Source organism: Buteo buteo, chromosome 13, assembly GCF_964188355.1.
Source record: "Buteo buteo chromosome 13, bButBut1.hap1.1, whole genome shotgun sequence".
NCBI lineage: Eukaryota > Metazoa > Chordata > Aves > Accipitriformes > Accipitridae > Buteo > Buteo buteo.
Window position 1 is genome coordinate 10287447 of NC_134183.1, and position 23922 is coordinate 10311368.

Genomic DNA, 23922 nt, shown 5'->3' on the forward strand with positions numbered 1-23922 from the left:
TACAAGAGGTGTGCGTGTTACCAAGCTCTGCCAGAGAAGCTTTTGGGAAAACTCTCTTGGGGCACCAAGACTAGCGCAACCACTGTTTGAATAATTGTTTGTGTGTTTTGGTTTGGTTTTGTTTTGTTTTTCTAGATTGGCTGCCAACACAAAGAACCAAGGGAAATAATTCTGAGTAAAATTTCAATTTTTTTCTTTTCCTTGACAAATTAAAAATAGAAATATTTCATTTCACCAAACCTCTGAAGTGTTTCATTTTGATCATTAAGAAAAGCAAGGGAAATGAAGGGTTAGACTTCAAAGAAAGTGCCTGGGGGCAGTTCCCATTCAGTGGCTCAGGGAGTGGAGCCCTCATTCAGGATGGAGGAGACCCTGCTCCAATTCTTTCCTCTGCTGGAGAGGATTTGAACATGCTTGTCTTGCTTCCCAGGCAGGTTTGCTAGGAACAGGCTATTCTGAGGTGAGGATAGGATTAGGAGAAAAATGAGTTGGAGGAGACACGAGCTAAATGTAAAAACAAAAGTAAGCAATCCTGAAAAAAACCTATTTTTTGCTTTCAAGCTGCAATTTGGAAAATGAAACTGCAAACCTTGCTTGTTTGTAATGTTCGTGAACACTGTTTAAAGAAAAGGCATCTATATCAATTTTGGATGGTTTTGTCACAATGGAAATTCATGTGTCTCTGTATTTTAAAAGTCCAGTTTTATTAGTACATATTGTAAGATGTAATCCCTTTACATGCACAGCATAAATTGTTGAGAGCTGTGCAAATGGCCTGTTCATTAGGACACACATAAATGCTTCAGAATTTCCACTAAATTGATGTATTGTTACTTGCTGTAGCTCTTGTCTCTGCCTCCAAATCAACCTCTTTTTCAGAAAACGAATAAATCCAGAGCAGGGCTGTTCTATAAAACAAACATTTTGCAGTTCGCAGAGATAACTTCTTGGCCTGAAGACTGGGAGCGAAATGCCTCCCTGCAGCACTGTCTTGGTGGGTTTTGGTGACTAGCACCTTTTGGATTGTGTCAGGATACTGCATTTGCTGGGCAGCCTATGCTTTGAGCCTGCTGCTGAAGTCTGCAGTCTTCACGTTAGGTTCCTTTGTGTAGTGTTTGATGGGATGTGATCAGTACTACACATGTATTAATGCCAGTCTAAATTGCTATCATCTTTCTATTCTGACTGCAGATCATTAGATGGCCGGCTGCAAGTGTCTCACCGGAAAGGTCTTCCCCATGTGATCTACTGCCGGCTGTGGCGATGGCCAGACCTTCATAGCCACCATGAGCTGCGTGCCATGGAGATGTGCGAGTATGCCTTTAACATGAAGAAGGATGAAGTCTGTGTGAATCCTTATCATTACCAAAGAGTGGAAACCCCAGGTACTGCTGGCCCTCTGTGCAGATACCTCAGCTTCTTGGTACCAGCATAAGGGATTTATAAGTGCATTTCAAAATTGAATAAAGCAGCAGGCATAGGGTTTTAAAACCAAAGTGTATCTATTATTGATGGTAATCTCTTACTGTATGCAGTAGAATAATTTATGAATCTGCACTCGGGGGGAAATATAATTTTAAATCGATAAAATCCAAGTTGAGCAGGTTGCATTGTTGCCAGGTTCCTAATGTGGCATTGTGTGCCTGTAAACAGCACACACATGTAGTAGATACAAGTATGAACTACAACAGTGTTCTGCGTATCCCTAGTTGTTGGTATTAAATTAAGGATAAACTTAGTGTTAAGTTGAAGTGGGTCTAAGAATAGCTCCCAACACAACTGAACTTCCTGTTCTGAAGTCTCCTCCTGCCTCTGAAAGAGACTTTCATCTGGAACTGCAGATAGTTCTGCTGCGTGTCAGTACAAATCTGCAGAACCAGTCTGGATGTTTGTGCTAATCCTACTTTGCTGTTTCATTTTATGTGAAATTTATTCCTTTTGAATTATGTGGTATAACTTCTCTTAAATAATTTTTCAAGAAGACCTGTTTCTTTGCCTTCAAAGGGGCAGACAGATTAGGTGTGTTCAGATAAGCATGTATGCCATCCCCAGCTGAGATACATTAAGAATAGCATCTTTAACTGCTGCTGTTATTTCAGAAGCAAGTATCAAATTGTGTCCCTTAATTAGTGACTTTGGTGTTGCATGTATGTAAAGGTGTTACTCCAAACTGGTTTCTCTTCATTTTCTAGGGTTTCAGTAATTTTATTTTAAAGCTGTTAACGTTGCTGTTCTATTTTTTTTTTGTTTGTTTCCGTTTGTGCAGTGTTACCTCCAGTGCTGGTGCCTCGGCACACGGAGATCCCAGCTGAGTTTCCACCGTTAGATGATTATAGTCATTCTATTCCAGAGAACACTAACTTCCCAGCAGGTATCGAGCCACAGAGCAACTACATTCCAGGTACTGTATGTCTTCCATACAGCAAGCGGAGGGAAAAGGGTCATATTGCACAGTGAATCGTGTCTATGTATGCAAAGCTGGATGACTGGAAAGTCTTTCTTTCCATTGTTACTATGAAGCTAAGGAATGGGAACCTATATGAAAATAGATGAAAGCTGTAAATGTAGACACACAACAGTGCTGTTTATAGTTTTGTTTTGTTTTCTTTTCTTTAAACTCACCTCTTCCCTTCAGTAGTACATACTCAGTTTATTGTGGAATCTAAAGCTGAATGTTCCTTTAACAAGTTTAGATTTGAATGACATTCAGCCATTTTAATTTGAGTAAAACGCTCTAGATTTCTGAATGGAATTGAACTTTTCTATTTATGTATCTCTTTTACAAGCAATTTACACCTTATTTGCATGGACAAGCTATGCAGCTGCACACCAGGAAAGGAAAAATACGTGGACAGAAAACTGTCTACACGGCTTAAAGTTTTATGGGACTGAAAATTTGGATTTTTTTGTTTCCCCCTCTCCTCTGTTATTCACAAATATGCTATGGCTATCATCCTGGTTGTGCCAGCTCCTCCTTTCAGCAGTCTGATGAAGAAAAGTAATAAAAAAGAAATTTAGCTCCTTGTGAATAACAAAGTAAATGTTTTGGTGTCTGATATCCAGACTTTGCATCCAGTTGCAATGACAGTATGATTATTTTATGCTTCTAGAGACACCTCCTCCAGGCTATTTGAGTGAGGATGGAGAAACTAGTGACCACCAGATGAACCCCAGCATGGATGCAGGTAAGTCATCTTTTTCCATTTGCTGCAGCTTTCTAGGTCATATTAGAGACTCTTGTAAAGTTTTTTCTTTGGGGCACTGAAGATCAGATGGTGGTTTGAGGTATTTTGTCCCTGTAGGAGTGCAAAATGTAGCCTGACATCTCATGTAAAGCACAGGGCTGTATGTTTTAGAGCTTCTGGTGAAAGGTACAGCATGTTCTTGTTCTCCCCAACATCCATCATTAGATACTACTAAGCAGGAGCCTGAAACAGTGGAGACTCATGTAAGGATGATAGTTTGTGTTGCATTTGCATCTGGTCGTCTGTATGCACATGAAAATTTTGCATGTAGCTGGCACTTTTCTGCAGAGCATTTTTCTGATCGCGTAGTTGTTTACATACTTAAATGTCCAGTTTAACTGTATTTGAAATGACCACTAGCAGATTCATTTTTAAATGGGTTTATAATTTAGTGCATTTATCATTTAGTCTGCGTTCTCGCTCATTGCCAAGAAAACAAGTAACCAGGTTTAGAATGAGCAGCCTTCCTGTTCGTGCTAACCTGTATCAACACTTTAAAATTAAACATGCAGGTCTCACCTTTCTGGGAGAAACTGTTTAAGGTATCTTGTTGATCTGAGTGGTGTCACTGCTTGTGAGTAAGAACCACTGAATCAGACTCTGAATTCATAGAACTTTTGCTTGAAAAGCAAAAACACATCCTTGGTTAGAAGGGTTGATGCTTTACAAGAAGGATATGCAAATAGACATGCAGAACCTAATTAATGCAAATACTGCACACAAATATCTTGGTTTCTGTATGTCTTCAGCCGTAGAACATACGTGGGATTCTAAAAGAGGGATGACTGATTTGCAGTCTTTCACCGCAGTTGTACAGATGGAGGAAGGCAGTGTGGGTTGGTTTGTCTACATGAAACACAAGCCTATTGGCACAATCCATTTAGTGCATACAATTATTGGTAATGTGGTTGACATGTGGAATGTATGTATGACTTTTTGAAAGTGGACTGGAATAGGATGGGCCTGGAAGATGCTATAAATACCCAATTTATGTTCAAATGCTATATCCCTTCCTTCACATGTCATGGACTTCCCTCTTTACAGAAAAACAAATTTTAAAGAAACCAGCCAAACTCAGTGTGAGAGGAAAAGAAAAAATGGGCTGTACCACCTGTCTGCATCCATGTGGCATCCAGAGGATGGAAATTGCTCTGGACATCCAAGTGCAGATATTTGAAATATATGCACAGAATTTGTGGACCAAATTGAAATGATTTGGGATAAAATTCTGACAGTTGTTTGGTCAGATCTGTATAGCTTGATACAATACTCCATTGTCCCAAAACCAGGAAGATTTGTTGATATCAAGTGGTATGTTTTCAACTGTTATGAGTACGTTTTGTGCCTGGCAATGTAAAATTAAGCTCTTAAATGCCCAGCTAACTGGGTTTGTAGCTGTCATGATGGTACCTGGACCTTTGATAACTGCAAGTGAATGTAAAACTGACAACTGCATGCTCAGTTTTGTAAATTAATGGGTTAAGCTTAAGTGAATGCATTATGAAGATGCTTAGCAGTATTGCAGATGTAGCAAGTTGATATAAATAATAGCATTTGGAAGCTCATGTAAAGAGTAATCAACATCAGAGAAGCTGCTGGTGTCACAAAATGAGACTTAACTGAGAAGTGGGTTATCCCTCCAGCAAGCCTGGGCAGCGCTGAAGATTTTCTGCAAGTGTTTTTCCTTGTGTAGATGCCATTCTAATACTTATGATGTCTTGATTTTCAGGTTCTCCAAACTTATCACCAAACCCTATGTCTCCAGCACACAATAATCTGGGTAAGCATGTGATTTTGAAAAGTGTGTGTAATTACAGTCAAGATACTGACATTTTAATGATGATGTTATTTCTTGAGGTCGTGCGCTTTTGATGAGGTTGTGAGCACCGTTGATGTGCCTTTCTGCTAATCTTCTTTACTGTGATAACAGTGGTTCATAGTAACTCTATATGAAATAAAGAAATCTGAACTTACATCAGAGTTAAATAAAGAAACAAGAAATGTTGGCAGACAAACACCAGAAAGAATGAGTGAAGGGCTGCTGCAAAAATACACTTATTTGATTACGTGAATTTGCAAGGAACATATCCATCTGTTTTGCTGGTGGGTTTGTGTCCTTATATTTTTAAAGGCTGCAGCTTGAGGTTAAATTTTGTCTCCTGGAAAGTTACCTTGTAAATTTGTAGTGCTTACTGGTCTCTTTTACAATACACCAGAGCGTCTTGCAATTTTTTTTTTATTTATTAATTTGGTGTTACATTCATTATAGGGCAAATGCTGTTATCCACATATTGTGGACAGGGGGCTGAGGTTCAGAGCTGCAGATTTGCCTGCACTGCTTTGTCAGCTCAGGCAATCATCTGCTTGACTGAAGGGCAGCAAATGCATTACATCCTCATGTAAACCCAGCTCAGGAGCAAACCCATGTCCCCCGCAGAGCAAGCGTGCAGTTACACAGCACAGATAGGCATGGCCTTGAGGGTTTGGGTGGCAGTGGCTGGGGACTCCTAACAAAACTATGAGTGCTAGGATGGTGTCAGATCATAAGGTAAGTCTACCTGAGGGGCATCCCTGGACTGCATAGGGATAAAGCAGCCCAGAGCCCTCATGTCTCAGTGCCCTAAACCACTGGAACAACTGATGGCCCAGGTGTGTAAGTTGTTACAGTACGAAACTGAGCGTGGACTGAGCAGAGCAAAGTGGAGAAGGCTCAAAGTTGGTTGGTGCTGAAATGGAACATAGTCCAGTCCTAATAGGCCACTGCTGTCACTGATTCACTCCATAAACTGTAGAAAGTAAATAGGAGGAAAGCTGAAGAAGAAGGAATAGCGGTTGCACAGGGCCTTTACCTTTGAGATACTATTAGAGGTTTTGTGGCTATCTCTGAATGTCTGTTGTCTTCTCAAATGGCTCTGCCCTTTATTTTCTTACCTACAAACATAAAAGGTCTGATCTTCATCAGTTTGAGCTCTTACCCTGTTTGAAATTGCTCTCAACGGTCTGTCATAAAAAGCACTCACAGCCCTGGCTAGCTGCAGGATCAGTTCTCTAAATGCTCATTAAGCCAGCAGACAGAGGCCACTTGAGATTACTCTTGAATAACCATAGCCATAAAGTTTACATATGCTTTTAATCCTGGCACAGAGTACTTTGACACTGCTCCAAAATTTGTCAGTCATTGGCTGACTTGTAGGTATCTTGGGGCTGTTGAAGAGGGGATTTCTTTTCTCTTCTCTCCACACACCCCCCCCTTTTTTTTTTTTTAAGCGTAGGATATATTGCCACGGTGCCACTAAGTTTTTATTTGCTTTAACTGTTAAAGCCTAAGAAGAGAATATATGGCTGACTTATTTTTTTTTCCTTTTTTCTTTTTTTGTTTGAATCCATTATGCTTCAGTGTGCTGCCTTGGAGTTGATGAGAATTTCTAGCAATTTTTTTCAACGTAAAAATAAAAAGCCAATTACATGTAACAAAACCAACCTGGCAAGCTGACTGTGGCATCTGCCTTACATAAGGAAAAAAGGAGTTTCTAGGAAAGAGGCCCCAATGCATATCCTTTCTAACAAGGATACTGGTTATTAACACATGCTGCTCAGCTGATGGGCCTGTCAGATGTCTAATGTGCTGTCTGGTGACAAAAACTAAGTAGGAGCAGGTGAAGCTGGTTAACCACAAGGAATCTCTTTGTAGTCTAAGAAGCAGACATCAGAAAAGCATTTTAACTTACCAACATTAAAAGATAACTTTAAGTTTTGCAAGCCAAATATTTATTGCTCTTAGGCAAGAGCTTCCACAAATTAAGAACTTCTTGTCTCTTTTAAAAATTTTATTGTAAATTTTTGCATGTGAGGAAGCTACAAAATAATAAATGAAATGGCACATAGCTAAGCAACTCTTAACGACTGTCAAATGACAAAGTTGTCTGCATCTGTACCTTGTAGATGGCATATCTAAAGGAGCTGCCTATAGCAGTGTAGGTGAAAACAGCAGCAGCCCATCAGACCTTCAGCCTGATGGTCTCTACAGCCCAGAAAGGAGTTAGACTGTAAGAGCAGAACTACTCAGCTTTGCAGGTTCTCTCTCCTGTTAGAAGTTACTTGGTGGCTGGTGATCTGCAGTGTTCCTGCTTTTGCTGTGCTATATAATTCTATGGATAAGCAGAATACTCCAGTGTCTAGGGCTGTACTTTCATCTGCAGAAGTTTAATCAGGCTTTCTCTGTATGTTTGTTAAGAAAATTGAGTAGAAATTTAAAAAACATAACAGCGTGCGATGAGGAAAATTACCAGCAAGGTCTCAGCAGCAGAGTGCAGTGGGCTTTTGCGGTTTTGCCATTAGGAAAATAAAGTCACACTATTGATGTCTGTTTATTTGACCAGAACTAACTGAAGCTTTTAAGACAGTTTACTTTGTGTAAGCTGAACTTTGGACTTAAATCCCATCCAGAGAATTACAAAGGCAATAAACTAGCATGAAGCAAACCAACTAGGACAATAGAAGCAAGGTTTGTTTGAGGTGCAATGTGTGTATTTCAGCATAAAGCTGTAAGACTGTAATATGGGGTTGAAGGAACTTAGGGAGTTTCATCTCCCCATTCACAGGCAGAAAAGTGTTGCAAGGTAACGTACTGGGTTTTTTTAACTCCTTTCAGCTTGTGCATTTGATTTGGAAGCATTTTAGTTTTGGTCCAAAATTTCAGTTGTAAATTTTCAGTTGTCAAACATAAGATTTAAGTGGAAGTTATAGATATCCAATGATCTCTTCTGTATTACTGAAATACAAACTGGAGAAAATACAGAAAGTAACCAAAATGAAAGGAGAGTTGCCAGCATTATGTGGACATTTGGAATGAAGTCAGGGAGTTTATGCTGGCCAAGGGCCAGGCCTGAGGTTGCATGCATATTGTTATTTGGAGTGAGGCAGTCCCTTGGTGTACAGGAAATCCATTGTCAGTGTTTGCTCCACAGAAGACTTGACGCAAAAGCTGTAAATGAAGTAAGCGCATACCCTATGGTCAAATCCATCAGTAACATAAGCCTCTGTTACTCTCTGTGTTGAAACACTATTTCCCAAAGCAGTGAAAAGACAGCCCTTCCCAAAGTACAGAGGGGAAGGGAGTATGCACACCTATTTATCTTTTTGTTTCTGGGGAGGGAGTTAGAATTACTGGGGCTGCAACTAAGACAGTTAGATAACATATATCAGTAACTTCTGATATACATTGTGTATCAAACGCATTAACTGAAACTAGGATAACAACCGCTCTTATGCTTAGAGCACACATTGTAGAGAGTGCAAAGCAGCCAGCAGATTTTTTTCCTCTGCAGCTGAACAGATAGTACTTCCGTCTTGTAGGGAAGATGCAATATGGGTAGCATCCCAGTATTCAGTGGACACTTGTGAAAGCAGAGCTGTAGTGAGTCAAGGTTGAAATTGTATGGAGACAATTCAGGCAGGATTTGCTTGGTTTTAGTGTATTGTGTTAGTTAATTGTGTACCTCTTCAGGATTCTTTGGTTTTAGCAGATCTACATTCTTTTACTTTTCCTCAAACAGTAAATCCATAAATTGAAAATGAATGTTCAGGACAGCTCTAATGTAAGACGAAGCTTGCCCATCCCATGACAGCTTAAGCTGAAGCCTAAGACCACAAATCACAGGAGAAGGCAGCATTATTAAAAGCTTGGTTGCATTTTTTTAGATATAAGTTTTTCTTCAAAATAGGATTTGTTGGTTTGTGTCTTTCCTCAAATTGCAAATAAGCCGGAAATAAAATTTCTGTGCATCCTTCAGTGGGGAATCCACAGTTCCCGTGAGTCGTAACCAAGCGGAGGTGGTTTTTGAAGGAAAGGACCACAAAACCATAGAGAGCAATACAGGCTTTGGTGTTTTTTTAACTTGAACAGTACCAATCTGAGGGCATTACTTAAGGATCAACAAAAGTTGATTTGATTTTTCTGGAGCTGAGCAGCCTTTCAATTAAAAAGGCACTTGCTGTGGAATAAGAGCACGGTTATGTGGAACACAATCTGTTTTCCTAAGTGGGTGGACACACTTAAGAGACTCTGATTAGTGCTGGTATTTGCTGTACCTCTATACAAATTGCACTGGAGCCATGTGAAGCCCAGAGTCAGTTACGATGTGTACAGATTACTGCTGCAGGCCACAACTGCTAATTGATGAAATGAGGCTGGTATTGGAGAAATATGCCTGATGTGGCAGTTTCCAGTGGGACAACCAAATATGTTGTACAAGAGAAAAAAGCAGAGAACAGTAAACTTGTGTGACTCCTGGGTGTGTTCAATATCATCTGCACGTATCAGGAGAGGGGCTTGCTTTAAGCTATGAAATTGTTTAAAATGTGATGAAATGGCAGGTATGCTTACCAGATCTCTTAAATTGCTGTAGCAACCACTGTTCTGTTGAGCTGCCTTCTGTTAGCTTTTGCTTTGAGCATTATGTCCTTTTCTGTAAGAGGAAGATAGGCTTTTGCTTTTGTGGGTGTAAGGTGTGGTGGAGAGCAGGAACATCGGGCTTTACTTGTGATAGAGCATTTTTCTTTTGGATGATATAATTAAGGAAAGAGAGACTGTGAAAGAAGCTGGGAATGGGTATAAGCTCCAAAATTCATGGACTTTGAAGATCTGCTAAGGATTACAGAGTTCCCCAGATGCACTTTTATTCAATTCCTTATTTGCTGTCAGCAAAGCTTGTAACAAAGCAGAAACCAAAGTTTTTTTCTGATTATTGTCCACTTTGGGAACTGGTACACCACAGTAATGGAGAGGAAACGAGCATGTCTTTTGTCTGAAGCCAGGCTGCTTCAACCTGTTTCTAAAGGTTACAGAGTAACAGCAGGTACCAAATGAGAAATTACCCTCAAACCTCTGTAGAGACACCCTCTTCATCATGAGAGGAGGCTGGGATGGTAAAAACCTATCTTTGATTTTTTGGAGCTGATCTCTTAAGCCCCAGATTCGCCTAAGCCTTGCAGGAGCAACAGATGGGAAAGCCTATGGAAAAAGCTGGGGTTTGCTGCTTGATGTTAACTCTTTGGCCAGATGGGAAGCTGTTGTGTTCTGCTTTTAAGCACCATTTGAACAGGGATGAAGTGATAAATTGAGGGGAGGACTGGAGGGAATTCTTCTCTTGCTTTTATTTCTTGCATTGAATTTGGGGAATAAAGCACTTATCATTTAGCTTAGTCTGCTTTCCATTTCCTCTGCTCAGCAGATTCTTGGCTTGCAGCAGGACTGGGCACCATCTAGTGCAGTATTTCCAAGAATATTTGACTTGAGCCTTCCTCTGCTGAAATCTCATTGGCTTCAGTGGGAGCAGTTAAATAATTCGAAGCCATTTGAATGTCCCACTTTTCATGCATATCAAGTATTGTCTTCCTGAGACTGCCTCAGCCTCAGTTTGCTCATGAACTGTGGTCCTTTCACTTCAGTCCACAGGCTGTGTCAAACCATAACCCCGATAAAAGAGATGTGCCATCATCTATTGGAGAATTGGATTTTCTTTTCATAATTTGAGATTAAATGCACTGGAAGAAAGCATCTCATTTTTAAATCACTTTGATGCCAGTGTTATGTACAATTTGGTGCACATTGCAGACACCTCTACTGGTTTCATCAGTGCTAGAGAGATCATAACAGAGTCAGTAAGAATAAAAGTTGGATTTGCTGGGTACTTGGTATAAGTGCACAGCATTAGGGTTCTGGAGACCTGTGCTGTTGAAAGCAGGTTTGTGGTCTGCTCTTTCTAAGGTTTTCTGTTTCTTCCTTTTCTGTCCTTTTCTCTTTTCTTTTTAGGGTACTGGCTACCTAAAAGTGATCCCATATTTCATAGTAAAGCTAACTTTATTTTTTAAATTTTCTTCAGGTATGAAGATAGTTAAGTTTCACCCCACTTGCTAAGTGACTAATTTCTTTGACTGTTTGTGATTGTTCCATGTGCCAAAAGCTTCAGAGGTGATGCAGCTTTCTAGCTGTGGTCTGTTAAAATCTGTCAAATAATTAAAGTTTGCTGGTTAAAGTGAGCCCAAGGAATGAAGCAGAACAATATTTCAAAACGGTTGCTTTTTTTCATCCCCCTTCCCCTCCTGAGGGCCTGTGATTCATTTTGCTTTTTTTTTTTTTTGTGCAGATCTGCAGCCTGTTACCTACTGCGAGCCAGCTTTCTGGTGCTCGATATCCTACTATGAACTCAACCAGCGAGTGGGAGAGACTTTCCACGCCTCTCAGCCCTCTATGACCGTGGATGGTTTCACTGACCCATCTAATTCTGAACGATTCTGCCTTGGTTTACTGTCTAACGTGAACAGAAATGCGGCAGTGGAACTCACAAGACGACACATTGGTAATTTCTAATTCTTTGGTTTAGTCAGTGTCTTTCAAGGTGGAATGTGGAGACCTGCATGTAAAGCTTTTTATTTAGCTAATTGGCATGCACCTCGGTCAGTTTTAGAACACTGTGATGTTTGAATATCCATGCAGGCTGATCTTCCATAAAGGAACACTAATTATATTTTTTCATGAAAGTATAATGAAAAAGTGCACTGAGGAACACTTAAAATTGCTGCATGTAATAGAGACAGAATTTAAACTTTTACATGCGCTCTTTTGTATTTGGATGGATGTTAGTGATAATCTTGTGTATTCCTTTTCCCTCCTGCACTATTTTATTTTCCAGCTGACTGTTCTTTTATAAATGGAAACTTAGTTCCTTGTTCTTTATCTCAATTTCCACTTTTCCTGCTTATGCTGCAAAGTAACATGCAATTTTATTTTCAGTTAAACTTGCGCTAAATAGAATATCCCAGATTTATGCAATTTTATTAAAAGGCAAAATTGCTTATGTTTTGCTGTGTTTTCTGCTGACTTCTATCAAAAATGAACCTCCTGCTTTTTGTCCTGATTTTGCTCCCCTTTATACCCTTTCCTGAGCAGTAAACTTTGATACAGGAGGATCTTTCCTTACTTATTTCTAATATCAAAAAATCCCTAACACCAAGAAACCCAGCAATATTTAGAAATCAGTCTTTAAATTCAGCAGGTTCCTTATGCTCTATGGAAGAATGAAAGCAAGGTATTCAGATAGGAATGTAAGACTACAGCAAATGTTTATTTGAGCAACAAAGATGTATTCTGGAAATTTGTTTCTTTATTAACTGAGATTTTAATAATTTGTGTAAACTCCTATGGGAAATGTATGTTTGTCTTTTGTATACAATGTAATCTCAAGCAAAAGGCAATGATTTTAAAATGTTGTATAATTTAATTCCAAATCACTAAGTAAATAAACAGTTCTATCCAGCTACAATGACTTTCAGAAAAGGTTGAAAACCATATGCTAACTGGTAGAACATTCATATGGAAAATATCAGAGACATGTATGTTTGGAGTATGCAGGCTGTGAGGTGGTAAATTTATGCAGTCCAGGCTGTGATTGACAGTGGGGCCAGAGAGTGCAATTCTGACTTTATAAATTTGTCCTCCTGCTTTCCTCAGCTTAACTCACAGAGCAAATTTATTGCTTGCTAATGGGAGTACCCAGTGGGCCAAAAGAGGTGGTTTTCATTTTCCATCACTTATAGTTTAGCTGCTTTTTGAGAGCTGCCTCACGCAGAGGTTGTCTACGTCTATACCAGCTCTTGTTGGACGTTTTGCAAATGATTGTTCTAAGCTAAACCAAAACTGTGCCATGTGTTTCCTAGGAAGAGGAGTAAGACTCTACTACATTGGCGGCGAGGTATTTGCCGAGTGCCTTAGTGACAGTGCCATTTTTGTCCAGTCTCCCAACTGCAACCAACGCTATGGCTGGCACCCAGCAACAGTTTGCAAGATTCCACCAGGTAAGGAAGTATGCCCTAGTTGTGATCCTACACAGGCTTCACCTTTTGCAAACAGGGTCCTGCTATGAAAAGCAAGCTCTTTGTCAAGGTAGGTATGCATTTGTTGAGCTCTGTTCTTGACAATAATCAGAAACTTGAGCCCTATTATAAGCAACTTGACAACTCAAGCAGGGCATTTTTTATAGCATAAAGGATGAAGGTACCGATAAAGGAAGCTACTATGTATGCTCCAACAATTGTTTGTACTACTTTCATACAAGTGGGAAGAAATAGTACTGCAGGATCTAAGCAGAACTAAGAGCAGGATCTGCCACTTGTTCCGTGCAGTGTTTTATCAGTCCGTTATTGTATTGTAATGTTTATAGTCATGTTTATAATTTTGTTTGTACCTTTCAGTAAAAGAATATAATGTAAGAAATTTTTCTTAATTTAGAGTCACCCACAATAGATTTAAATTGTTACTTTGTTCTGTAGTAAAACTTTCACCCCCTTTGTGAATTAGTTTTATTCTAGGGAAATTGCATGTGCAGGCACCTTGTTGTTCTGGTTACAGCAAATGTATGTCTAAAGTATGCTGAAAGATAATAAGACATTTTATTGCATCTATCTAGGAAGAAAATACTTTTTTGTTAGATACATGCAAAAGAGCTAGTATGAGAGGATGCCGTTCGAAACGGACTTTAGCTATTTAGCTAGGCTTACAAAAGCTGATTTTTTTACAGTTAGATGTATGTATATATTTGAAAACCAAACTTTTTTGTTTAGAAATATTTGAATGAAGATTGTCTTTCTTTTGAGAAGAGATCCATACACTGCAAGCTCTGGCCCATCTTAAGGGGTTTCCTTTCTCAGATGCCTAGGAAGCAGCTGTCAGTGTTGCAAACATGACTTAATTCTCCAGCCACATCACAAGAGTCCACCCCGGCTGGAGTCAACATCTGAAGACATAAACAACCCACGTTTCTGCTGTAGATTCATCTAAGGCACATTTTTTGGACTCCAGCTCTTCCCATTTTTGCCACAGTCTTTGGCCGCCTTCTCAGACTGATCTTCAAATCTTTGCTGGGTTTGAAGTAGTTTCTTCATTCCCTTGTTGACAAGATCAGGTACCCGCTCCTCCCAGGCATAGTCGTGGAGAGACCTGTTCCCATCCAGTCCTGAAGTCTGAATAGCTTGGCAGTCTGATCCTGATCAAGTTTTTTGCTTTCCTTGCCATAGCATTTTCTCTGTGCTCAACCTGGCCCTGATGCTCTCACCCTTCTTATTTTCCTCCCTTAGACTGCAATGACACAGCTTCTCTTCAAACTCTCTGCAAGATACATGGCTCTTGGGCTGTGCTCTTTTATGGTCACAAAAATGGGTAGTTGTTTCTGCAGCTGCTGAGCTGTTGCATGCGGTTATGCTTTGCTATATGCAGTTCGACCCAAAACAGATGACAGTATGAGTCCAGCCCAAGAGAGTAGGCTCAGAAGTGATTTTAGAAAAATACAATTCATCACAGTCTAAATGGTTGTTTTTCAGACTTGGCCCATATGTAATCCCAAATAAGCATTAGTTGTGTGCCAAGTTTTGGAGTTTAACTTGTTTCTGGTTATCTGGGAGAAAGCAAGCATGGCAACATTTTTTTAATAGTTGTGTATTTATTTATTTATTTAAACTGTGAAGAATGTTGTTATATTTCATCTTTATCACATAAAACTGTTGAATAAGTTGGTTTTAGTCTTTTAGCTGTGACTGAACATAGGGGGAAAACTCCCGCTTTAAAGGAAAATTCTTTGGTGCGTGATAGTTACGTTTAAGAGAGGATTATAGCAGAAGCAGCTCTGCTACCAGCCTTTTTAACCCCGAGAACTGGTTTCTGGCTTGCCAGAGCGGTTTCACTTCAGAACTTCTGCATTACTTCTGCTGACGGACACCATGTAAATCCAAGAGCAGTGAGTTCCCGTTTTTAGCCTGTGCATCCCTTTCTTTCAGGCCCCATAGTGATTGCCATTAAGTGTTGTGATCATAGTTAGGCTTTTAAATTACAGTATGAGGGAAATGACTGTAAAGGAGATAGAAGGAGGTTCCACATGAGGATCCCAAGTCTGGTGTCATAGATAGCAATCTGCTATGTGGGCACTAGCATTAATCATTCCCTGTCCTGTAACATGGTTTTCTTGCTTTTCAGCATATGAGCTGTGGAAATGTGGCAACCTTGATTCTTTTTTCTGAAATGCTGTGTTTAAACAATCTGTGTATAGTACCACATGGTCTGAGGATATGGGAAAGCAGCACTGAGTTTCTTTCCATCCTCATAAAGAAATGGATTTCTTAATCTAGTTAAGTTAATGCCTTGTTCTTGTCATGTTCTTTTTTCACAGGATGTAACTTGAAGATTTTTAACAACCAGGAATTTGCCGCTCTCTTGGCTCAGTCTGTAAATCAGGGCTTCGAAGCTGTGTATCAGCTGACCAGAATGTGCACAATTCGAATGAGCTTTGTCAAGGGATGGGGAGCAGAATACAGGTCAGGCCTTTCGAATGAAACTTTGCGGTATGCCTGTGCTTGCCATTGCCACTCCTGTATTTCACAGCCTAGGACAGTGTTCTGCAAAGCTTCTTTACTCAGCTTTTAAGGTGTGGGGAATTAACACAGTGTCTCTTCAGTAATGCAGATAGATTGTAGTTGTTGAGAATGTGTTGATCTCTTCTCTTTTCCCATCCTGTTTGTCTAAAACATACATCACGTGATACACCTGGAAGACCACGTGTATTTGGTCAGTGTTGTATGAAGCAAGAATTTTACCTGAAGCACAGTAGATAAATCCAGATGGCCTGTGTCGGAACTATTACTTTTTTTTTCTCTTGAAATTAGATGTGTATTTATAGTTTGAGTGTCTTACGACTACACTGATATCAGGACAGGATCAGTGTGAGTGCTTCCTAAAAGATATGGGTGGGGTTTGATGCTTCTTTTATCAGGGACTAATGGAATTAAAATAAAAGCAGATTGGCTTGAAAATTTATATTTGGAAGAACTGTTAGAGTTGCTGCAAAATTATAGTTAAATCTCCTTATCCTTTCCTTAGTGCTTGTCATAGGGCAATTGCTTAAATGTGGCTGGAGGCAGTGGGAGAAACAGTGTGACTATTTTTATCTTCAATATTCACTGGGAAAAAAGGAGATGCAGTAGGGTCTGATATTTGGGATCGATGATGTGGTTATCCTGACAACACAGGGATAGTGGAGACTGTGAGGGACAGAGTACTCCATAGCTTGTGTTGCTGTTGCTCCACTGCATTAGCAAGCAAACATCCCAAAGTAGCAAAGGGAGTGAAATCAGTGTTTAATAGTACAAGTAGGAGAGACGAAATTCGTTGGAAAATGAATGTCGTTTTATGAGAGAGAAAGCTGGCAAGGATTTAAGCCAAAAGTGATTTTGAAATACTTACGTGACTGTGTACCCTCTAATTCTGTGGCCTTATTTGAAAATCTGAGGGCAGTCCCTGTCTCCCAGAGCAGCAAGGCTCTCTGCTGATGCTCCCCTTGCACAGCTGCCTGCAGCAGACGGGGGAGATGCCATAGTATCAGCTGGAGCCTGGACCCTGCACATTACTCTCCCACTTTCTTCATTTCTCCAGATGTTTGGAGTCCATTTTGTTTTGAAATTGTCCTGCACCCGGGCCAGAGCATTTCAGCCCTGGCTCGCAGCCACAGCTCGTAATGAAATCCAGATGAGCATGACTTACGGAAAGTCAACTATCTCATTAGAGTACTGTAGTCAGTGAAACCCTACGCTCACGCTGACCGCGCCGAAGCTGCTCTCTCGCTTCTTCATTTCCTTGCCACAAAATACTACGTCTGATTACCTTTGTCAGAGCACGTTTAGTTGTTGAACTGATTCATATATGAAAAAGTTACTGTGGGAGCTGCATCCAGAGCAGTGTTCCAGTGATTTCTGGTTCAGCTGCTTAGCCTTTTGAGCATTCCAGTTGGTGGGGTGTTTAGTGCTCTTGTGTGCCAGGGATTTGGTGGCGGGAAGGGAGGAGAAGCCAATTGCATAAGCAGCCTGTGATACAGAGGTTCTCCTCTGTCCAGTGAGAGCCTGATGGAGCAAGCTGAAGGTATGGAGAGCTTTTGAGGGTTTGCCTTTCTGAAAGGCTGGAGCTGATATGTTGGTCATCCAGGTGGGAAGGCAGAATGAAATTTGCTGTGGTAGGTTTGCAGAGGGCAGAAGCACAGCAGCCCCATGGGTAGTGGGTTTCTGTACAGTGTTGCTGGGACAGTCGTTGGACTGCTTAGTGTTAGTTTCAGGCAGCAATGGGAGACTAGTTTTTCCTGGCGCCTGGGAGGTTTGTGTGCTTTGCTGAAGCTGACAGAGCGAGAGGTGTTCTGCTCTCGCTGTCCTGTAGTCTTCCTGCCCAAACAGCTCACAAGACACCCCTTAATGCAAAACACTTACCATTAAATCGCTGTATAGGACAAGCCCTGCCCATACGCCCACTCTTGGGGCATTGCCTGGCCAGCCAGCTCTGGTCAGCCGTGCCTGAGCTGGGAATGGGTGGGGTGCCTTCAGGGAGCTGCTTCCATTTTCAGTTCAAAGGATGAGCGATACAGATTCATCAACAGAACGGGTTACAGCCCTTGGCCAAAGACTTGCAGAGCCGTACCTTGGAGCCCCACTCCTCTGCCCTGCCATGAAGGGGCAAGGATGGCGGTGGGAGTGCAGGGCAGCCCCATGGAGCAGAGGGTCCCCTTTTCAGCAACGGTTTCTCCCTGGGTCCTGCAGACTTTGGCTTTTTCCGCCCACAAACAGATTCCAAGGACAGCTTCTGTGGGAAATCAGGGTGTAAAACAAGGCTGTTTCCAGGCTATTTCTCTCTCTTTGTAATCCTCCTCCTCCACAGCAGCTGTCCCTGCCGCTCTGCCTGGAACAAGACTTAGGCCATCCCTCTGCAGAGGAGGGAGAGTCCCTTGCCCTGTGCCTTGGCCTCCCTTCCCTTCCCATCTCTTACTGCTTTACCATCTGGAGACACTCCATGGACTCTGGCCTCAGGGAGAATAACAGAGAGGCAGATAGGAGAGGGGCAAGGTGCTTTGTGGCAGGGGAAAGTAAAAGTATGGTGTGTGCTGACTCAGCAAGGCATATCCCCTTCTACTCTTCAGCCACAGCTGCCAACTCTTGAGGGATTTTAAAACACATGGTTTAATACTATGTTTCTGCTTTTCTGATAGGTTTTGCAACTTTTCACACTCTGCAGCATTTCTGCTTCTTTTGAGGCAGCTGATCACATGCAAATCTGTTGGAGTGCCCCATACACAGCACATGTAGTGTAAGGTTCAAACCTCCAGCGCATCCTCCCAAGCTGTGCAAAAAGGATGCTCAGCAGCAGCTCTGGCTGCACAACAGAAAGGGCTCCATGGGGCTGCGGAAGGGAGATAGTATGGCTGAGTGGTGATCTCTCTCCATCACTTCCACATTCTGCTAAAACCTAAAGATACAGTAAAAAAATATCCTTGTCTTACACATAGAGAAATTTAATTGCTTACGTTGCTGTCTAATTAGGAGAGGCAAGGTCTGCAAAATAAAACTGAAGAATTTTGCTTAGATAAACACCTTTTCTCTTCAGTGAATCCGATGCTGCTGCCTGTTTTCAGGAATCCGAGTAGTAAATAGGTTATTTGGTGAGTTGCTCCTTTGGGATCATAAGAAATGTAAAGAGAAAAGGTAGGGTTTTTAAATAGAAGTTGGCAGCATAGGCCAGAAGTGTATTATAGAGGAGAGAGACATTCCTTTGGCCCCACATGCAAGACTATTGTCTAAGCAGGAAAGAATGCTTCAGTAGCTGTAAAACCTTTTCACATTTGTAAGGTTTTGTAGGTCACATTTATGTTCTTTTTTTTTTCTTCCCCCCCCCTTCTTTCTTGCAGGCGGCAGACTGTGACCAGTACTCCCTGCTGGATTGAACTGCATCTTAATGGTCCTTTGCAGTGGCTAGACAAGGTCCTTACACAAATGGGCTCCCCGAGTATTCGTTGTTCCAGTGTCTCCTAAGGAAACATCTCCTGGGGGGGGGGGCGGGTAACAAAGACTCTGGAAAACGGAATTGGCTTAACCCTTAGGAAAATGCATAGTGCATAGTAAACAAATTCCCAGTTATTGAAGTGATGAGAAAAAAAATCTGCTAAAAAAAGGTGGATTTTCTTTGTTTTGTTTTGGTTTTTTTAAACTAAATACTCATTTAAGCCACTTCCACTGAAACTGTTAGCACTTTGGTTACAATGCTATGGGCCATCGCAGTTAGAATTTGAAGCTGAAGTTTATCACAACAGAAAACTGGACTTTGTTCCAGTGGAGAGAAGCCAGTGCTCTGCCTCCAGCCACGTCGTGCCTGTCTGGCTGCTCGCTCTGTGCTGTTGTGAGCACGCAGAAGCCGCTGATGGCTGGGAGGAAGCTTTCCATTTGCCTAACACAACTCCAGGCTTGTGTCATGCAGCATCTCTGAAAAGCCAGATACCGTGGGACTTTGGGATGACTCTTGCTCATGCATTCCTGTCACCATCTACCTGATACACACATGTCCTCCCTGGGATTGCAGCAGTAGGGGGAAAAGGAAGCATTTAAAGCACACACAAGAACTAATTTGCCCAGTAATGTTCCCAAAAGGAATGTATTTCCCACGCTGGACTACTAACGAGGAGGCAGAGTCTTGCTTCATGCCTGAGGGATGCAGCTGATATCCTGATGGTCTCAGACTGGATTGACGTGAAACAAAAGGCCAAACTTAGGCTCCTGATATTGCTGCAGTGACTTTTGACTTGAGCTGCTCATGGACAGACGTTTGTTACTTGGGGAGCTCTGGCTGGCTAAGTTAAGCCTTTGTTATTGTGCGGTCTATTTGCATTAACTACGGAAAGTTTGTATTCTATTTTCTCAGTATGTTGAATGGTATCTCCCACTTCTGAAGTCTTAGGGGCTTAGTGGATTCAGTGTCCAGATCAGCTCTAGTGATGGAATTGAACAGGCCCTTGCTGCCATTTTCAGAATATGCAATTTAACAGGTTATCCCATGCCGTCACATCTGACTGCGCATGAACCAGGACATCTCAGACACAAAACCCCTCTGTTTAAAACTTATTTCAGCTGATTAAAAAGCTCTGAGATGTAGTTTTGCCTGGAGAAATTGGGAGAGTGTGTATTTACTTGTATTATAAAATGTTCATTTTAAACATACATGCTCCAGACTGTTTAATATTTTTTCCCTGCAGCAACTGTTATGGCAAACAACTTCCACAACTGGAAAAAACCCCTTAGCACTTGTTTTTAATGGTTCAAATTTGCCAAATAAGTCTCATAACTTTGTCAGTGCTATCCAATTATCAGTTTCTTTATATCTGCATTGAATATCATATGCATTTGTGCCAAAATATTAGAAGGGGGAGGGGAGAAAGTGATAATCAGTTTCCTATGGAAATTTTTTTTTTTTTTTTTTATTTCATATACGAAGGACACACACACAAGCTAGGTCTGGCTCTGGGAGGGACAGACTCAGATGGACTTTACAATGGTTTGTGTTAAGGCTTTAGTCCTGCAAACTTTTGTACTCCCAGAGGCAAACGCAAGCAGCCCCACTGAGTTCAGTGGAAGTTTTCCTGCATGCCGGGTTGAGGTTTGCAGCTTCAGAGCGCCCTGGTCCTGTAATGGGGTACAGACTGGTAATAGCATTTCAAACACTTATCAGGAATTTCCACGTACCAGCCTATCTGTGAGAGAGGCTTTTCCGATGTGCTTGTTGCTTTGAGACCACTCTGTTTATCAACCCCACCACCTGGTTTGCAAAAAAACCCAACACTTTTGGACCTGAGGCATTGGCAAGACAGGGTACGAGGTGCCCCTTGTTTGGTGGACACAGGAAGAGATGATCCGAGAGGCTCGTTGCTAGTCTTTGTTTTACCAGGCAAATGAAGGGATGTTTTAGAGAGTTTTCTTCCAGAAACAAGAAATGATATTTTGTATATGAAATTTAAATTCTGAGGAGGACTTTCGGTGGTGGATGTGCTCCTGAATGATGCAGGCACTTTTGAATATCCTCTTGCAGAATTTTGACTGGAGCTTTTCACTGTGCAACATGGCTTGTATCATAGCGCTGGAGGTTTTCTAGGATTTAAAATTTTTTTTTTTTTTTTTTTAGTTTTTCCAATGTGTCTGATTTTAGATAAATCTCTGATTGCATGGACTTGTGCAATAAGAGCAGCTGTATAAAATAGTATTTTCTAGCCACTTGAAAAGTAGGTCTGTCTGTCATTGTGGATTGATTTGGCATATACTTTCAGATACAGGTTTCTAACATGGTTGCAGACAAAAATTTATCCGGACTTCTGTGGAAGTATTTGTCTTGCTGTTTTAGTGAGAGAGGGAAAAAAATCTGCTATGTAAAATGGCCCCGGGTTTCCTCCTTGAGTGTCTTTAAGTCATATTTGCTTATTTTAGTGAACAGTTTCCGTTGTCCACATAATCGTGGAGAAAGTTGGACTCTGTGGTGCCTTGTGCATCAGCAACAAAAATGACATCTTAAATTCCAGTGTCAGAGAGTTCATTATATGTGATGGTGTGTGCAGGAACCCACCCTGACCCAGAGGCTACAAGCTGGAATAAACCCTAACTTTAATACAAAGTTTGCACACAGAATTGCCTCCTCAGCCAAACTAAGAATTGGACCTGGATTTCCACTAGAAACCAGATTTATATCTTCTACTTGATAAAGGATAATTAATTGCTAACCGCTTTTAATAGAAGCCTTTTGAAAAACAGGATTCAGATGATGCATAAAAACTTTGGTTAATCTCACCTCATCATCCCTTAAGTAAAATGACTTCAAATGGAAAATGTAAGCTGGTGTAGCAGTACAGTTAGATAAAATCGAGATTATCTCCACTAAAGTATTAATTTCCTCTCCTCCCCTTTGTTTACCTTCTCACTAATTCATAAAAGCTTCATGGTTTTTAAAGTTACCTTATAAAGTCAAATGGAAAGTCCTGTACCATGCAACAAACAAAAAGATGAAGGTTGGGGAAGGGGTGTGATCCAAGGGACATTACAGCTGAGTTTCTTTTTATGTTGCACAGTTGAAGTGGACTGTACAAATGAAAGCTAATTCCCCTGCCAGATCTGAAACGTGCTTAATCATGCCATTCATGTGGACACTAACGAAAGGGAAGAGGTAGCATTCGGCTGTAGATTATTGTAGGCAGCAGTGACCCAGAGGTGCACGTGGCTGCTTCTTGGTTTTACTTTTTTCTAAAACTTTAATAAAGTAGCTTTGATATGTAGCACAAATGTATGCAATCAACCATGCCCTAGCTTAGATTACATATCTGTACTGGAATATCTTCTCATTTAATGGTAGTCTTGGCTAGTTTTACCAGGATTTCATACATTTTTGTTACTAGTAGAGAGTCACTAGCAGGAACTTTGACTCTTTTTAATTGGTGTAGCCATACACAAGGGCCTGGCTGCTGGCAGATGATATTGATGGCCTTGTGGTTTTAAATGACTGTGGTGATTTTTTTTTTTTTAATTATTATTAATGTATTGAACTGAATTGCAGTTTGTATTTTGTATTAAGCTTGTCTTAGAAGTAATCCAGTGCTGTCCATTTGATTTAATACCAGGAATCAGCATGCGTATGTACAAAGATGGAGAAATCTAATCATAACAAATTTCCCCAAAGCTCTGGCTACCCATATATGCCATGAAAAGAATGGGGAGTAACCTTTGAGAAAGAGTTAAACAAATGAGTTTCCTCTCCCCTTAAGGATCAGCGCAGTTTGAACCATGCAGGGGACTCCTTTGCAGGGTGAAGAATATTCAGGACTCCATCTCAAGCAGCAAGTACTGACATCTGTGTCTTGTGCTACTTACTAACTGGAAAAGCACAAGGAGCAAGAAGAACACAGCTCAGTGAAGGACTTCAGCCATATCACAAAACATCTGTGAGCTTTCCTAGTTCTCCAAGGTACTGGATAGGTAGGAGGAATGGAATTTCACAAATAAGCTGGTAAGCTAGAATGAGAAATAATTAGTCACTATATAGTAGTTGATTGAGCGGTATGGTTAAGAAATTCAGTATATGTTTTTTATTATGTACATGCTTTTGTATTTATGTTGTCTTTCTTGAATATTCAGATGAATCAAATATTTAATTTTTAACAGAAAGGGCAATTAAGGATTCAGAGTATTAAATCTTTCATATGTTCCTTTCTGGTGATTGCCAGAAATTAGGCAGTCACTGATGTGAGAATGAGAGACCTCAGAACTGAGCAACAAACCCTGGCGAATAGAACAGAACAAGGACTTCTCCAGCAGAAGCCTTTGCCCGAGTTGCTGTTTTATCCTTTAGCAACAAGTCAGGTTCCCAGATGGAAATTGTGCTCTTCAGATTTATGAGGCTTTAAAAAGAAAATAACATATTACTCCATAAATGTTTTGGTTCATCTTACGTTTCCTCCAGTATGTGGATACCAGAGGAGTCTGCACCAGCCTCTGCTTGCTGAGATGCATCTCGTTCACTCTCCCAATGGAGGCAGCCTACTTTCTCCACTCTAGATTGAACCATTCCCCCTTTGATAGATATGTATGAGCATGTTGGCATTAGTGTTTAGATTTTCTTAACCTGAGATGTATGTTAATGACCAGTGATGTCACCTACCTGCTTTAGCTTGTTAAGCATTATTCACCTATTTTGTTACTAAAGGCCTGTACTATGTATGCCCTCTTATTTCATATGTGAAACTGTAAGTTCTATTTTTGACATTTTAATAAACTTTGATTTGAAAACTGA

General features: G+C 40.8%; 1 protein-coding gene across 2 annotated transcripts in view; it reads left to right on the forward strand.

Moving 5' to 3' along the window:
* Nucleotides 1-23922, forward strand: part of SMAD3 (SMAD family member 3) — a 79875-nt gene extending 55953 nt beyond the window's left edge. For both annotated transcript variants that reach the window (XM_075044653.1, XM_075044652.1), the window contains 8 exons: nucleotides 1192-1385; nucleotides 2267-2401; nucleotides 3111-3185; nucleotides 4975-5025; nucleotides 11393-11605; nucleotides 12963-13100; nucleotides 15464-15608; nucleotides 19013-23922. In XM_075044653.1, the coding sequence (XP_074900754.1) occupies nucleotides 1301-1385; nucleotides 2267-2401; nucleotides 3111-3185; nucleotides 4975-5025; nucleotides 11393-11605; nucleotides 12963-13100; nucleotides 15464-15608; nucleotides 19013-19136 (966 nt within the window). In that variant the 5' untranslated portion in view covers nucleotides 1192-1300 and the 3' untranslated portion in view covers nucleotides 19137-23922. The remainder of the gene's footprint in view (nucleotides 1-1191; nucleotides 1386-2266; nucleotides 2402-3110; nucleotides 3186-4974; nucleotides 5026-11392; nucleotides 11606-12962; nucleotides 13101-15463; nucleotides 15609-19012) is intronic.